The 17,325-nt window shown below is 40.1% G+C and overlaps 3 protein-coding genes across 3 annotated transcripts; 1 reads left to right on the top strand and 2 right to left on the bottom strand.

Annotated features, from left to right (window-relative positions):
- Positions 1-589: 589 nt before the first annotated feature.
- LOC308095520 (uncharacterized protein) lies at positions 590-1,620 on the bottom strand (the record flags this gene model as incomplete). Its single annotated transcript, XM_080442577.1, has 3 exons — positions 590-1,169; positions 1,312-1,465; positions 1,581-1,620. The coding sequence occupies 3 exons, from the start codon at positions 1,618-1,620 to the stop codon at positions 590-592; spliced, it is 774 nt and encodes a 257-aa protein (XP_080298703.1).
- Positions 1,621-1,764: 144 nt separating this feature from the next.
- LOC308095519 (uncharacterized protein) lies at positions 1,765-5,799 on the top strand (the record flags this gene model as incomplete). The annotated part of the gene is made up of 3 exons (XM_080442576.1): positions 1,765-1,804; positions 4,805-4,958; positions 5,220-5,799. The coding sequence occupies 3 exons, from the start codon at positions 1,765-1,767 to the stop codon at positions 5,797-5,799; spliced, it is 774 nt and encodes a 257-aa protein (XP_080298702.1).
- A 1,272-nt stretch (positions 5,800-7,071) lies between these two features.
- tomm40l (translocase of outer mitochondrial membrane 40 homolog, like) lies at positions 7,072-14,483 on the bottom strand. Its single transcript, XM_080442005.1, has 10 exons — positions 14,391-14,483; positions 13,137-13,334; positions 12,694-12,761; positions 12,171-12,263; positions 11,942-12,043; positions 11,268-11,373; positions 10,358-10,480; positions 9,350-9,426; positions 8,925-9,027; positions 7,072-8,743 (listed from the first exon to the last, which is right to left on the bottom strand). Exons 2-10 carry the CDS (start codon positions 13,327-13,329, stop codon positions 8,604-8,606), a joined length of 1,005 nt encoding a protein of 334 aa, XP_080298131.1. The 5' UTR covers positions 13,330-13,334; positions 14,391-14,483; the 3' UTR covers positions 7,072-8,603.
- Positions 14,484-17,325: the final 2,842 nt, after the last annotated feature.

Here is a 17,325-nt window from a genome sequence, read left to right as displayed (position 1 = left end):
ATCTGAGCATGATATTCTAATAATACCTATGAGACTGGTAAAGAATGACATCAGGATGATGTAGTAAGTTACAGTATCTCACTTGATCATTGCATTCTGTCACTTTCTCTTCTTCCCTTTGAGTCTCAATAAGTGCCTTTATATAATATCATTAGGGATAATTTGTATGTTGTCTTGTTTTAAGTAAATACTACATATTTCACCGGAAAATCCTGAATTTTAATTAAACTCTGAGAGTTTAAAATCGGAAGGTTTTGCAGTATCACTTAACAGAGTCGTTTTGGGGGTCAGTTTCCCTCCTTGAAACTGATGATTGCTACTGTACTCGTAGACAACATACAGAATACATTTAACTTCTTTATTGATGCTTTATAGAAAACATTTGACACAGTAAACACTCACAGAAGTGGAGTAGATACATGCTGTCTGGCATTGTTATAAAATACAAATAAATTCCTCTTTTCAAGAGCATATAAATACTAATACAAATGGGAGACTTTTTGCCTCTACCATTTGTTAAATACAATGGGAAAAATGACATTTATTTGGTGAGCAAATTCTGTCTGACACAGAAAAGCTGTTAATCCATTTACATGGCCATTTTAGAGAAGGACCTCCAAAGAGCAGTCAGCTGCTCCTTCACGTTCTGGGCTTTGATGTCCAGAGTCCTCCTAAGCTCTTCTCCGTAGGGGACCAGGTTCTGCTGGAGCTCCTGGGTTTTCTGGGCCAGCTGGCTCTGGAAGACCTCAGTCAGGGGGATCATACGCCTCTGGAACTCCTCCAGGCTCTGGTCAATCTTCTCCTTGATTTCCTCGCCATAGGGAACCATCTGGGTCTTCAGCTCTGTCATGCTCTTGTCCAGGCTGGCCTTCAACTGTTCAGTCTTCTGGAGAAGAGTGGCCCTCAGGGCGTCTGGGTCCATGGCCTCAGCATAGGGGGTCACTTCTCTCCCCAGCTCCTCCACCTGCCTCTGGAGGTCTCTGCTCAGCTCCGTTGCGTAGGGCTGCAGTTGGGCGCTCATGGCATTGAGCTCAGTCTCAACACGGGTCTTCAGTTGCTCGGCCTCCTGGGAAAGCTTTGTTACAAGGTCCTTGGTCAGGGGAGCCACCTGGTCACGCAGGACAACGGTGAGCTTGTCGACAACATCGGTGCTCTCAGAGATGAGGGTGCTGTGGACACAGAACCAGAGATGTGACAATTTGAATGCTGGATCGCTAGGTTTCACAATGTTCTTCATTGTATCAAACTCTCATCATCATCAGAATGCAAGTTACAGCATTTGTATGATGGTTGAAGACTTAAGAGACTTACTTGACTTCCTGTCCCAGCTCAGACTGTTTGATCTTTTCCAGAGAATCCTCGGCAGTGAATGTCACCTTGGAGACATAGTCCCAGAATGCATCTTTCACCATGTTGAGCTGTTGATTGGGTTTGTTCTGCCAGACAATGTCGGCATTGCAATCTGCTAAAGAGATGGTTCACAATTCACATACAGTTAATAGAGAATATCATTTACTGTACATTTATGACATGCATTTGCTATACATGTACTGCTGGTTTAAACCTCCATCATCTCTTACCAGTGAACACAGCGAGGGCCAGTAGCACAAGGAACTTCATGATTGACACTGCAAATAAAAAGCAAAGAAAGATTTAATGCAATTCCAGATAGTATACGACACATAAAGACACGGCCTACTCTCAGTACTCTCTCTAGAGTCAGGGAGAGAACAGCGTGCGATAGAGGAGGATATGTATTCCTAGATGTCACTGCGGGATCTTCCCTACAGGGAGCTGTTAGTCAGTGAGTTGTTTAAATAATTACTAGAAAATGTCAGGAAAATGTCAGGAACATCCCGACACCTTTTAGTATCCTGACAACAAATAGATTTACCAATCATTTGACACTAACACTAATTCCTCATTTATACATAAACGAAATCGTCAGCTTTTTCAGTTGAGAATCAGCTCGAAGTATGAATTATCCTTCATGTAAGCACCATGACCCCTTGTCTCCAGCACATTAACATGATAAAATACATGGACAATAGGCTGAACCTTGAGGTAAATGGTGCATTTTATAGGGGCCTTTATCCAAAGGGCCATACAATGTGCATTACATTCACCCATTCACACACTGACGGCAGAGGAAACCATGCAAGGCACCAAACCTGCTCATCAGGAGCAGTTAGGGGATCAGTGTCTTGCTCAAGGACACTTTGACATGGAGCTGGGGATCAAACCGGGGAAACCTCCGAATCCCAAGCAGGCACTCTACCCCCAAAGTCACTGCTGACAGCCATACAACAAAATCATCAACATCCACTTTCATGTCTTACCTGTACAAGCCTGCAGCGTTGAGTGTGTGTGTTTGGAGGACTGAGGATGAGTATATATAGGACGTACTGTATAGAGACACAGCTGCAGCAACATATGGGGACGAAGTCCAGCGGTCAGTGCCCTGCTGTAGCTCTGCCTTACTTCCACATCATAATCACTACTCCACTGTTGGACTGTACAGGACAGTGTGTCAGGGTTATACACTGACGTCACTACAGTCTCATGAATAAGAAAAACAGAATTATTATGTCATGCCATGTAGCCTACTCTACATGGCATTTTAACCACAGATGTGACATTACTTGTGATTCTTTTATTAAACATATTTTATTTTTTGCCCTTCTTTTTATTGGTTCCAACTGTATCTGAAATGTTTAGTTTTATTACATTTGATTTCATGTGTGTGTGTGTATAATAATATATATAAAAAATAATACACACACACACACACACACACACACACACACACACACACACACACACACACACACACACACACACACACACACCTATATACCTACCTATATACTCTGTACAGTTCCCTCCTACATTTATACAAACTTTTGCATTTTACCAAAAAAAGATGAAGAAATAACTACATTTTAAACAAATCCCCCTCTATAACAAAAGCTGAACATAACTTTGAAGAAAGTAGCAATATAATGTATCCTAATGTAATCATATAAAATACACAATAAAAGTAAAAAGTATAATTTGATTGGTAGGTTATCTATGCTGACACACAAACAGCACACTGTCTCGACTGAATCACTTTCAAGAGTTGGTGTGAACGTTGACACCTGCAACCTCAAATGCACTAACCCCATGTAACCTGCACTATTTAAAGCTCTGTGTTAAAACTCCCACGGGTGCATTTGAGTCCATTTCCACTCTCAGATTTAAATGAAGACTGAGCATGTCATTGTCTGAGAAGGACTTTGATCCAATAGTCTCATCTGACCCTGTGTGGAGGTTATCTGGGTGAAGTCTGGTTGCAATGCTGACCCACCCAGGGCCCTTAGTTGGTTTGTATCCTTAAACAGTGATTACCACTGGGACAAAGTGATAAGGTTGGAAACATTTAGGTTCAACATTTTTGAGAGACAAATGTCATAGACATCTAGTGTGACCCTTTTTCCACCTGCAGGGGAAAGGGAGTGAGTTACAGCTGTCACACTTAGGAAAACAAGGAAAATGATATTAAAGATGATCCAAATCTTTATTTTTAATTGTCAATAAAGGTCAATATTGTGGTCATCTACATTGCAAATAATCCACACACGCCCACACTGTAATATCACAACTTCACAAGATGACTTAGAAACATGTTAGTACAAACTATTTATCTTATACAATTGACCCAGCATAGACCCCCTAAATGGAAAAATATGACTATTTTATTGCCCAGGTATGTTGGCACATACAAGGAATATGTCTCATACGTGGAATTGGGCTCATCTTTGTGGGCCAACTGCACAAATGCCAAAGCAGACATTTATAAGGTACAAGGTTGTATCTGACTAAGTAATACTTGTGTAACTGAAATGCTTGGTAGTAAGTGTTTCTACAAAAGTGATGTTTGGAAAGCAGAGTAACTGAAAATGGTGTTGAAGCATGCTGTATTTACATGATAAAATTCTAGGCACCAGAGGATATGACGTGGAGAGGCATAAGTGATAACACGTACAGCAGGGCACACTACGGGGGACTTTGTCCATCAAAACAGCTATAAAAGTTCCACAGTGACACCTGAGCCACACAAACTGTGCCGGCACATAGACAAGGATAAGCAAGCATCCTTTATACAAGGTAAGACATTTTGTAATAATTCAGTCATGTCCATCAAACCATGAATAAATGATTGCAAGTTAAACAGATTATTTAAGAAATGTTATTTCATCTTCCTCAGCCAACATCAATCATGAAGGTTTTCGTGGTCCTCGCACTTACTCTTTTCTCTGGTGAGTAAACATTTTGCATCAGGCAGCTTACAGACATCTGTTATAGTAACTCAAAATATAAATAAATCATATGACAAACTGTCACCTTCTTAAACTAATGGGCTAAGTAATTTTTTTAAGTTTTTCAGAAAAAAATAAAAACTGATCCAAGACAAAACTATATGATATTTCTTAATCATTTCACCCAAAACGTTTATAACAAATTATGTTTAAATGGGATTAAACCTGACTTACCAAATGATTTACTGATTTACTCCAGACTCCAGACTATTTTGGCCTACCTCACACTAGGGAGCCATTATACTAAAAGGGGAGGGAACAGCATGATCCTTTTCAATTAGGATATAGGCGATTTTACCAGAGGTGGCCAGTGTCATGAGGACTGACAAAAAATGACTTAGGCCATTAGTTTAAGAAGGTGACGAAGCAGTCAACTAAACTAACTAACTAATGCAAATATAGTGCTGCGGTAACCTGTGGTAAATAATCTGTCTATTCTCCAGCTTGCAATGCCAACATCCTGTGGCAGCAGCAGCAGCCCATGGCCCAACTTGACATAGTGAAAGATGCATTCTGGGATTACGTGGCCAAGGTCACATTCACTGCTGAGGACTCTCTGGAGAAGATCAGACAGTCTGAGCTGGGACATGAAATCAAGTAAGTCTCAATTTATAAAAGCAGCATGTAACACGGTCAACCTAACATTTTCACACAATATTCTCCAGACTCATTCCATACCTTTATATCAGTATTTCTTTGAGCAACAATGAACACACTACTCATCGCAAATTATCGTACCATTATTTCTCAGCGCCTGAGAAAGCACTGCTGTGGACAGCTTATAGTAATACACTCATCTACAGATTATGGTTCTTTCATTCATGTACTAACATGGTACAATTGTCTGTCTCTGAACAGTTCTAGGATTTCTCAGAGTGCTGATGCCGTGAGCCAGTACGTTGTAACCCTGCGTCAGCAGGTGGCTCCCCTGACTCAGGACCTCCTGACCAAGCTTTCCCAGGAGGCCGAGCAACTGAAGGCCCAGATGGAGGCAGAGCTCAACACCATGAGCGCCCAGCTGCAGCCCTACACAGAGGAGCTGAGGGCAAACCTCCAGAGGCAGGTGGAGGAGCTGAGGAGAGATGTGACCCCCTACGCAGAGGCCATGGACACAGAAGCCCTGAGAGCCACTCTGCTCCAGAAGACTGAGCAGCTGAAGGCCAGCCTGGACAAGAGCATGACGGAGCTGAAGACCCAGATGGTTCCCAACGCTGAGGAGTTGAAACAGAAGATGGACCAGAGCCTGGCGCAGTTCCAGAGAAGCATTTTCCCCCTGACCCAGAGCTTTCAGACCCAGCTGGCCCAGAAAACCCAAGAGATCCAGCAGAACCTGGCCCCCTATGGAGAGGAGCTGAGGGCCAACTTGGATGTCAATGCCCAGGACCTCAAGGATCAGCTGGCTGCTCTGGTGGAGTCCTTCACCAAGACCACCCAGTAAAAGAAAAGACTTCCCTGTCATCAATGACCAAAAATGTTTACATTTGAATGAATGAATGACTTTGCACCTTGTATCATCCTGCAGCAACATCCGACAATTTTCCTTTTTATTTATTGTATGTATGCTTGCCATCGTAAAATATTTTTGTTCATTAAAATGTTCCAGTCACGTTCATGATTTCCTGTGTCCCATCAATTTAATTTCATTCTCATATTACGTCATAAACAGTCAGATAGGAGGAAAAGATTGTTACTATTGAAATGAAACTATGAAACACACACACACACACACACACACAATATACAGGGTGCAGCAGGGTTCCTTTTCATGCAACAGACCTAATCTGCCTTTCACAAGGAATTTGGTTACTGCAATACCAAGAAAACTGATAACGTGTATAATGAGACCTGATGTAATTAGGAGCCTTGGGAACAGCATGCGTCTTGCTTGAGGTATACCAAGTCAGTAATCAATATCCATGGTGTCATCCAGTGTTGATGTACAGTATATTAAGATATTTCCCCTTTTATAAGACTGACCCAACAGAATGAATATGTATGAGTGCGTTTTCAGATGAAGATGTATTACAATATCAAGTAGACCCGGCAAACACAGTTCACATACTCCCACAGCGCCATTGAATGCAAGATCATTCTACATTTGCAGTCCGTGCCGCAAGGCGATATTGTTGCATTGTTTCTTAGTGATGAGAATGGTAGGTTAAGAACTTGTGTTCCAGGACGTGGGTTGGCAATACATAATGTAATGACATTCAAGCCCCCTGTAGATCATTTCACTCAGTGCTATCCTGAGTATAGAATAGGACAAACAATACCCATACACTGTCTCAGGACTACCTGGCTGGCAATGATACACACTGGGTTCAAGAACAGTGACATGGACAAATCATGTCACTGCCCCAATATGAAGAACCAGCCTACTTGTACTGCAATGCAGTTGCAATTGTTTTCACCCAGTTTTAGCAATACAAGCTGGGAGATTGAAGTATTTAGAGCCTTATGAGACAAGTTCACATTGGAGTTCACTACCTCCATTGGACCTAGAAATTCCATTTCAAATACGCTTTCACCGTTTCCATCATTCCTAGTATGAGGTACAAGAAAAATATTAATGTAGTTCATTCCGTTGTTAAGAAAAGCTTTTAACTGTAACAGGGTGACAAGGTATTTATGATTAATAGAAGCAGGCGCCAGAGGTTTTAAACACACAAAACAAATCATATTTAAACTGGATAAATGAAAAACCAGTTCCTTTTTGTAAGAAATGGGATTTATGTTTTCCAATAGATATATACATGTAATATATACCATTCACATATGTACCATGAGGAAAAACAATGTAAAAACTAAACAAACTTACAGTGACAGATTGTGAATCGCGATCCTTCCCCTAAACAATAAAGCTCCATTCAAACAAGGAAATAGGACTTAATTTGTTTCATGCCAAGACTGACTTTTACAGTACAAAGAAGAAAATAAAAAAAAAGGGGGGGGGGGGGGAGTACAGGCACTGAACTAAGAGAAAAACAATGAGCACTGTATTTGGATACTTTCCAAGGAACAATGGATTATGTTAAAGTCGAGCTGAAATGACAAATGTGTTTTAACTCTTCTGCCATAATTCTGGGAACCTATTTAACAATATGCGCAATTTTATTTTCATCTTTGGACACAGAATATCTTGATTAATTCCTGTAAAACAAAATATATGACATGATTACATCAGCAGGTACCCACCAATTTCAACCAATAAATCATTACATCTGCCCATAAATCAATGTTTCACACAGAGATAAGAATCATTATGCTACAGACACTAGACTAGAGGGTGGTGCTGTCATTTTACAGATTAAACAGTACACTAAAATGCGCTTCTGAAAACAAACAAAAAATGTTTTACCTGGGCACTTCAAATAGACTACCCATAGTAAGACACTGGAGCACTCATTAAGTCTGCACATTTATTGCTGGGGGTGACTGACAGGCATATTCCAGAGTTCACTGTCTTACTTTGGGTCATCTATCTGATGCTTATATACCGTCAGTAAAAGACAGCATATACATTTTAATGTTAAGCACCGAAACCCTTTCATTTGCACAACTTTACGTTTAGGGTTATACATTTCCGAAAGAATTTGAAGAGAGATATAGGCAATTCAGTAATAGAATTCCCATTCAGCGTTTACTATCCTTTACTTTATGGCCCAGGTGACCTCCAGGCGGCTCATGGACTCATGGTGGCTCACCAAGCCCGAGCTAAACATTCATAGATGGGTAAAAGACCAACAACCCTGCCCCATCGCTGTGATTGGCTGAGACACGCATACAGTAGCTCTCCGCTCAATGTTATGCCTTGCCTCCCTATCCTGTTTTGATAGCAAATAAGTCACAACAGAAGTTAAATACTCGCCAAATACCATTCCAGCTCGACTTTAAGTATCCAGGACTGGTCTCTGCATGTCAATGTCTAGAACCAAATTTTCAATTTTACTCAATATTCTGACAAATAATCTGTCATAACTCAGTTTTGATCATTTGGTTGATTAATTTTCATACTACTAAATTGAATTTATTTACATATTTATCTTCCGATGAGCCCATTAAGCACACAAGATGGTATAATTGTATAACATAATAATGATCTTCTCTGTCAAGACATAGGACACAAGTGGAGGTGATGCAAACACTGTATAGTATTGATGGCATAATCTATACATGACATGTTGTATCTGTCCATACTGTGAAGTCCTTTTGGAGACCCTGTCTCCCCTTGCTCCAGTTAGATTAACCAATGGTAGCCCCAAATCCACATTGGAACTTGTTCTTGCGGTGATTGAGGAAGGAACACAGGACAAGGGAGAGAGGCAGGGGAAGCAGCTTTTTTTCTAATGAGGCTCCCACCACCCAGTTACTGTCTACTGAACCTGGGTGAGGGAAAGTAAACAGAAATGAATCATTACTTGAAATAAATAGGGCAGTATTTCATTTTAAATAAAAAAAGACAGAAAGAAAGATAGAGAAGATAGATAGAAAATGCAGACATGAAACACGGTGCAGGCAGAATTAGAAGTTTTTTAAGACAAGGAAAGTGTAAACAAGCTGTACCTTTGAATAGTAAATTGGCTTTAGGTACATCCAGCTGGTAGCCAAAAGATACACTAGTTTCTTGCATACGGGTGCTTGCCTCTAACTCCACGCCCACCTGCAGCTGTGGAAGATTGAGACATGGGGAAATTACTATCATGGTGAATAGAGTATTTCGCATTCAGAAGTAGCACAAATACGTAGGGTACACAATGGAAATGAAACGGTAATGTGCAGAAACTGCATACGAGGCAAGACGCACAATAATTGGCTACTTTCGCACACAGAAACCATTATGTCCCAACATAACACTTGGGAGAGTGGGAAACCCCACTCTGTTGGCTTACCACTCCAGAGTATGTCGTTAGAGAAAAATGGCCACTGTGTGAATAGGTTCAAAAGTACCACTTTCATGTAAACATGAGATGTAGAGGGCTGAGTAATACCTGGTCATTGGCTCTGTGGTAGTATGAAGCATGAGCCCCAGCGCCCCCTAGTGTCATTGTGGCAACAAAGTTACTGCCTGCAAAGGAGAGGAAAACAACATTAAAACAATGATGCTTAAATCAAACGAACAAACCCACACAATAATAATTTCCTCATAATAATGTTGACTTTATCTATAGCACATTAGTAGGAAATCTCAAAAACAACACTTTTTGAAAGCAGGAAAAAAGGAAAGGTTATGACCAAAAAGGCATAATACAGGTCCAGGCAGGGTAGGTTTAAAAGTATAAGAGGCCTTCAATTCAATGGGCTAGAGACAAAAAATACACCAACGCATGTCAGCTCAAATTACAACTGGTCTTAGATTGCTACCCCCACCAACTTGCTCCCTCCCCTACTTTCTGCTACTGGAGCTTATACCGTTAAAGTAATGTATGTATTAGTATGTCTTATTGATGAATTGAGTACAATGGACCACAATGCCCTCCCAATACTTTTTGTGTTATCCTTTTAGCACTTTTGGCTGTACATTTTGTCTGACATGTACTGTTAACGATCTAGTTAATAAAGTATTCAATCGATCAAAGCTTGTGCCTTCTGCAGGGTGTGAAGAATGCCTGACGAACACCCTGAAGAAGGTACAGTGCCAGGACCTGGTACTTTACCTTGCCATGCTGTAACTCCAAAAGCACAAGGTTTTGTGATGCTCTATATCGTTCACGGGCTAAAAGAGTGACTTTGAGAGCTTTTTCAACGTACAACAAAGCACATTTTTTAATGATCAATTTCGAATCAATGGAGCAACTATTTTTGATACCTCGCCCACCAGTTACATTGTGGCAAGGTAACTATACAATCCGAACCTCTACCCAAGGTTTTCTTGCACTTCAAAATCTACAAAAACACAAGTAGTTTCAGGACCACTATGGAAATATTTATGTTGGTGTGCTTTAACTGATCACAATGACATTAGCAAGGATATGTTAGATTGGTGAGATGTAGCTCACCTGTGTATCTGCCAGCTAGAGACATGACTGTGCCTTCCTCTCCTGGCCTGCGGTGGTAGACTAGCTCCCCTCCCAATGCCAGGGCAGGGGTAATAGACTGGAGGTAGTGAGCGACGACAATTCCTAAGAAATACAAGGTAAAAAAAGTGATGTTAAGCTTTAGCTTAAGTGATTTATGTTGTTTTTATCATGTTACTTGAAGGGTTTCCACCAACTGAATGAAGACTACTCTCCAGGAATTATGGTACCCTTTTGCAGGTCAGTAGATAAATTCATTCTGTGTTTGTCAATAAAAGGTTGCCAGCTGCATAATCATTGTTCTGATGCAACATTTTAAAGCAGTCTTGACCCATGGACAGCTGAAACGTTTGTTTTTGTCTCAATAAATCAATTGAGAATGTGCATTGGAACTATGAGTATGTGCCAACTGTTGGAGTACTTATTTTCTATCAATTACACACCTCATCAAGTGTTGAATTCATGGAGATTTTTATGTCGCATTCCTAAGCCATTAATTTGCTGACTTCCGGCGTCTCCGGAAGGAGACTCAATTGACCTGCATTTGAGTCTCCTACCTTCTCAGGAATGCGACAAAAACTAAAATAATCTCCATGAATTCAAGGCTTCATGGGGTGTGTAATTGATAGAAAATAAGTCATTTTTTGGATGAAATACTCCTTTAAGTTTGACTGAGCCCTGTTAGCCCAACACCATGGCAACACAATAAATGAAGAAAAAACAAAAAATAACAAAGTACACATGTTTTTGAAGACATAGATATCGCGAGACACGTTTCATGTCATGTCATTATGACATTGTGTTGAAAATAGTCAAGATCTTATTTGAGCACATTTTAAGCGCATCCTATGTTGGTCTGTGTGTGTGTGTGTGTGCGCGCGCGCTGACCTACCAGATCCTACAAGGACATCTGGGTTTCCCAGGGTAACAGCTGCAGTGAAATCCTCCCCTCTGAACTCAGCATCACCTTGCCAGTTCACAAACTTCTGCTGCTGTGTCTGAAAACAGAACCATAACATTTATAAAAACAAAAGAATGAAGAGATCACCATGTAACAATGGGGTGTATTTTTTAATATAGCTTCAGAGCACTGCTGAGCCTTCTGTGATTCCACCATCATCAGACAAACACATTTGTCATCTGTCATTTTAGATTTTAGCAATATAAGAGTGTGTGTGTCACGATAAATAAAAAAAAGCAGATGTACAAGCTCATAGCGCGTGACTTTGTGCCACGCTATGAGCTTGTACATCTGCTATTTTTGCATAACAAGTCTGCTAACATTTGTGCAAATCTTTGAATATACGTATATATTCAAAGATTTTTAATTCAAATCTTCGCTTCTGGGGGTCCCTGGAACAAAATATTTTGAGATGGGGGTTGGCGGGCCAAATACATATCATTTCTGGGGGTCCTTGACATGAAAATGTTTGAGCACCACTGAAATAGCGACATGTGTTTTTCAGAAAACTCATAGGATTTAGAAGACTTTTGCACTTCCATTAACAGCAGATGTGACGCTCAAACCTGGTTAAATAAAGGAACAGGCGACACAGAAGGTCTTACCTGGAAGGCCAGTTTGGAACGTATTCTGTCTGAGACCTGGTGGATGATCTGGGAATTAAGGCTACCGCTGTTGTCCATGTCTCCCACAATCACTGGAAAAGACTGAATGCCAACACACAGATGAATGCTTTTGCAAAATAAATAAAAAAAGATGACAGAAATACAGTAAAATATACACAACTTGTATAGTACAAACATACATACATACATATTAGAAGTAGTTGCATACCTCTGCGGGACCTGTCTGCTTAGCTCCAACATACGTGACGCCAAACCTATAGCTGGAATCCGCCATGGTGCTCAACATCACAGTGTGATTCACCTTACAGATGAATGAAAATACACAGTTAAGTGTGATCAAACAACTAGTATAAATCTTACACCCAGCCTGGGCTGGCAACACACAAAAAAATAAGCAAATACTGGATAGTTAATTAGAGCTGAAAACATATTACGGTAAAGTGACTTTCCTAAACATGAACATTTATCAAGTGCACAATCTTTTAAACAATTAATTCTGGCCAAGAGAAACATTTTAGTCTAATGTTTGATTACATTGCCATGGAACAGTTCAAGATGTTCATACAATAACAAAAAAATCTAGACGTTTGTATTCCTTGTTCCACAATATTTGCAAAATCTGTACATTGCCAATAAGAAAGCTAAATAATGTCCTGAACATTTATTAATGGCAGCCACCTAAAGTGTTTCTGATTCTAAGCTGGTGGGGATCCCTGGTGAAATGTACTGACCTGGAAGTGATTACTGAGGCCCTTGTTGACCACCAACCTGACACCCTCCATCTGCATAGGGAAAACCTCTGAGAGAGACAAGTGATTAGGGGTTGAAACTTGACAGAAGTACCAGTCAATTGCATAATAACTTTAACACAAGGCACAGAAATTGTTCTTCTTAATTTAACTGACATTGTTGTATTCTAATGTAGCATTTAAGCCAAATTGGTACCTTTGTTTTGCAATAACAAAAATTTGCTGCGTTATCACTTTCATTTTGTTATGGTTAGAGTAGCGAAGATTGAGAATATAGATATAGTCAATCCTGGGAAGAGCTGTCTCCGGTACTCGTCCAGGCTGCGTAAACACTGGAGTCAGCCTCAATGTATGATTTTACGTTTTGTTTTTTTTGTGTCTGGAATAAAGTTTGAATTGAATTGAATACAATTATCTCTGTTCACCTTTGCATTTCCGATGGCACTCCTCAAATGCCCCGGGGTTGGGTAATGGAGTTTCAGTCTCTGCCACCCCAGCAGAGGGTATGACTGGAGACACCGTGGGCATACCGAACCCCGGGGGTACCGTCAACCCTGGGCCAGGGGCACCGCCAGAGGCCGGTGGCGGGTTGGAACTGGCGGCCAATACACTGCCCATTATGACTGGGGAGAGGAAGAAGGAGAAACCAGTCAAACCACCAGTGGTTTGAAGTAACTAAGTACATTACTCAAGTACCGTATTTAAGTACAGTTAAGGTTTTTTTTTTTATTTTTATTTTTTACTTTACTGGAGTATTTCCAATTTTCAGTACTTATACTACAAATATTGTACTTTTACTCCAATGCAATTATTTGAAAACCTTTTTTAGATTTTGATTATTACAAAACATACATTAACCACTTCAGCCTTTGTAGATATGCTATTTTCAAAAGATCTTTATACATTTTATTTGTGAAAACTTGTGAAATGGGACATTCTGCATAATGAGTACTTCCTACTTTTGGTACTATAAATACATTTTGATGGCAATACTTTTGTACAAATTTCCAGACTTTTACTTGTAACAGAGTATTTTACTTTTACTTAAGTAAAGAATGTGAGTACTTTTTCCACCACTGCCAGTCAAAACACCTACATCTTTACTTATGTATAAGTATGAAAATGATATTGGCACAAGGCCTTCACTATAATATATAGACATATGTCCAGAGTGTCAGAAGATTGAAGAATCACACCAGATACGATTGAGTATGTGTAAACATCCGTTTGCTAGTACACTGAAGGACAATAATTGCAATAGTTTCTTTCATTGGATAGATAGATAGTCCATACTCAGTCATGGGAGATAAACAGATACATGGTAAGCAAACCATATTAGTTTACAACACTAGATTATGAATGGACAAGACAGACATTGGTCACTTTACAGTTTCCTTTACTAAAGACGCTTTTAATGAAGATGGTTCGCCTTAATCGCCTGTGTCACCTAACGTTAGCAAAGCTGCTAATGCTAAATCAGGTGTGTAGCTTGCTTGCTAGCCTTCCATTCAGCACAATTTCACAAGTCTGACACTGTTACACACGACACACACTTCTCCTTTTTAGGTACAAGAAATGCCAGTCAGTCACATCGCTAACGGCGAAAATACCAAGTCCACTTTTGCTATTTTCATTGAGAATTGATGTTCTAAACCAGCCAGCTAATGTTAGATACTCACGTTGTGATTTCCAGAGGACGATGCAACGAGTAGGTTACATCCGGCAGGGGCAAGGACCCACCTCTTTTTGTGATTCGCCACAGTGATTGGACAAGTGATCTCGTTCAGAAGATCCGTTTGGCTGAAACACCTGCCAATCATGTCATTTACAACCAGCACTTAACAAACTCTGGGGCGTGGTTTACAGCGTCTGGTCACGCCTTCTCCCAACAACGATTGGCTAATCAAAATGTAGCCGACTGCAAAGGGGAGGTCCTATTAGTTTGTAGGTCACAGATTGGTGGTTGACTTCAGGGCGTTGGGTTGCAATGTGTAGCCATAGGGTGGGTGGGTGGATGCGGCCTTATTGTAAAACAAGGGGTAGTTTGAAGGTCAACTGGCAAACATGGGGGTCTTGGGTCAAAGTCAGCACAGGACTGTCAAGATCAAGCCTGGAATTTCATCATTTTAGGGGCATGGCCACTTGGCTTTTGATGTTGTACGTTTTTTGGAGGGCACAGATGCCAAATGCCAGGGCAGGAAGGCCACAAAAATGAAAAATGTTATCTATTATGTTTTTTTAATACATGCATGTACAAATGATCAATGTTTGCAGAGTCAAAAGTACACACATGCTCAGCCCAGGACTAATCAGAGTCACTGGACTCATTTGAAGATGGGCATGAGATTATGGGTAAGTCCCCCCCCCCCCAAAAAAAATCATATTGACTGGAAAGAGGCAAAGGAGAAATGGTGCAATCAGTTGGAGTTGGGACAGTGTGGGCTGGGTATGAAGGCAACTGTGGACTTAGGTCATGTAATTTCAAGGGCAGAAGGCCAAACTGAAGAGCAACGACGGCCAAAGCCTTCATGGCCTCCGTAAAATTCCTGCCCTGGTCAGGATTGTTACCATAGCAAAGTGAAAGTTCCTTGAAATGTCAGTATTGTTGCAGTTTTTCCACACAGCACTATGCTCGCTCTCCTTGGCAAAATCATTTCCCCTTCTTAAAGGTCTGGCTTAACTGGAATCTTATTAGAATATGTAGAATGAATTAGAACTAGACACCAGTCTAGTTCTATGATGGCTCATGAGATAAGTGATAAAGATATTCTGCATCATGTGTTGTTTGTAGCAGTAGCAAGAGTTCAGTATAAATAATAAAAATATAAAATAAATACGTCTAATTGTATGCCAACTACAATTGTGGCATTTTGTCCTAATGGCGGTCTACACATACAAACACAACAAAACCAAAACAGTTTGAATGACAGTTACATTTATTTAGTTTCATCATCCCTTGCATTGTCAGCAGAACAGAGTGATCAGCAAGTTCTTGAAATACTGTTCCTCTATTCACCACATTTATAGGGAGGCTAGGATATTCAAACACAAAATGAAGGACATTTTTCTTTGATGAAATATACGCCAATCAAAATAATTGTTTTGAATTTCTATTGATCTCTATGACGGAGATCTATTATACTGTGCCATGTATACAGTGTGGAGAAAGAAAATACACCACCTACTTGGTCAATGAGAGGGGGCAGAAGATTTATAGATAGACCCAATTTAAGTCCTTAGTTTTTCATTTGAACTGGGACTGAAAACATAGTTGTCTTTTAAGTTATTAACTTAACAAAAAGTAGAGAATACAGGACTATCTGGTGTCTAAAAAAAGCCTTGTCCACTCAAGTGAATGAGGAAGTACCATTTGGGGTTATGCTGTAGCTATAACAGCTCAATATGAATTTTGACCGCCAATTTAAGTAAGGATCACTTTTTGATAATCAATGTTCGACTTTTTTTTAACAGCATACAAATGCACAAATCATATTGAAAGTGTCTTAGTAAATTTGGCTGAAACCTCACGAAGCATGGCGAATCTACAAAACAGACCCAGTTCAATTTCACTATGCAACAGCAGCAATAAAACAGGGGGTAAAGGAAACTCGCTGCTGCCCATTTCAATCAATGAACAATTCCCCAAACCCCAAAAGCTGTAACCCCTGTAATTTGACTTTGTACCCCAATTTCAAAGCATTTTCCTTGTTCTTATTCAATGTTCACAATACTTTTCTGAACATGGTTACCCCTTTTCCAAAATGAGTTTCAAACAAATATTGCCCCAACCCACCCCTTCCCTCCCCATTTAAACAAAAACACCTGCCTTAACCACTTAAGCCCTATTTAAAAATGTCCAATAGCGGATCTACAAGCTCACAATGTGTTGCAATGCAACGCACATAGATCTGCTATTTTGAACATTTTTGAAAATCTTTGCCTATAAACGACATGCCAATAACAGGGATGCCAGGCTGAAAGTGGTTAAGAGAAGCACAAACATATGGGACACGAGACATACATCTCCACTTGACCAGATGACAAACGTTACATCTCTTTCAACATTCTTTTGTGTCATTAACATAATCTCCTTTGTGACCAGTGACCAGATATTAGCAGCCAATTATTGATGATGGTTGAAATCTAAAGTAAAAATTTGTACCAAAGGGAATAACATTTATAAGCCATTTATGATGGAGGGGGGGATCTGAAGCTGCCAACACATTTTTGCAACAAAGGTTTTGAATGTTTGTCCGTTCCAATCCTGAACAATTACACTCTAGACCCAGCTCATGGGGTACAAAAAAAAAAGAATACTTTTGGCATATCTGTTCTTGGGTCACAAGGGTGAATATGTAACGAGAGACAAATAAGGGATGTGATCAGGAACAAAACTAGATATAAAAAAGTTAAAATATGCAGGAAAACAATAATCCTGAATATTTTGGAGGGGGAAAAAAGAAAACACATCCCTGCTGAATGGAACCACACTTGATTTTGTATGTCTCTAACATAAAACAACCTGTGCATTTAAGCACAACAAGGAAACCTGACATACACATTATGATTACATGCAGCCTCAATCTTAATGGGACAAGTTTAACGTTGATCAAA

The sequence above is a fragment of the Gymnoscopelus braueri genome (assembly GCF_963280865.1).
Source record: "Gymnoscopelus braueri genome assembly, chromosome: 11".
In the NCBI taxonomy this organism is placed as follows: domain Eukaryota; kingdom Metazoa; phylum Chordata; class Actinopteri; order Myctophiformes; family Myctophidae; genus Gymnoscopelus; species Gymnoscopelus braueri.
Note: the sequence above shows the minus strand (reverse complement) of the source record. Positions and strands in the feature narration are given on the sequence as shown.

Bases quoted from the DNA above. Each gene is read 5' to 3' on its own strand.
- tomm40l (XM_080442005.1), bottom strand. From the start codon at position 13,329: ATGGGCAGTGTATTGGCCGCCAGTTCCAACCCGCCACCGGCCTCTGGC. The intron at 12,264-12,693 runs GTCAGTACATTT...TTCATCTGTAAG, and splicing joins GCCTCAGTAATCACTTCCAG to GTGAATCACACTGTGATGTT. The intron at 9,427-10,357 runs GTGAGCTACATC...TCTCCTTTGCAG, and splicing joins TCTAGCTGGCAGATACACAG to GCAGTAACTTTGTTGCCACA.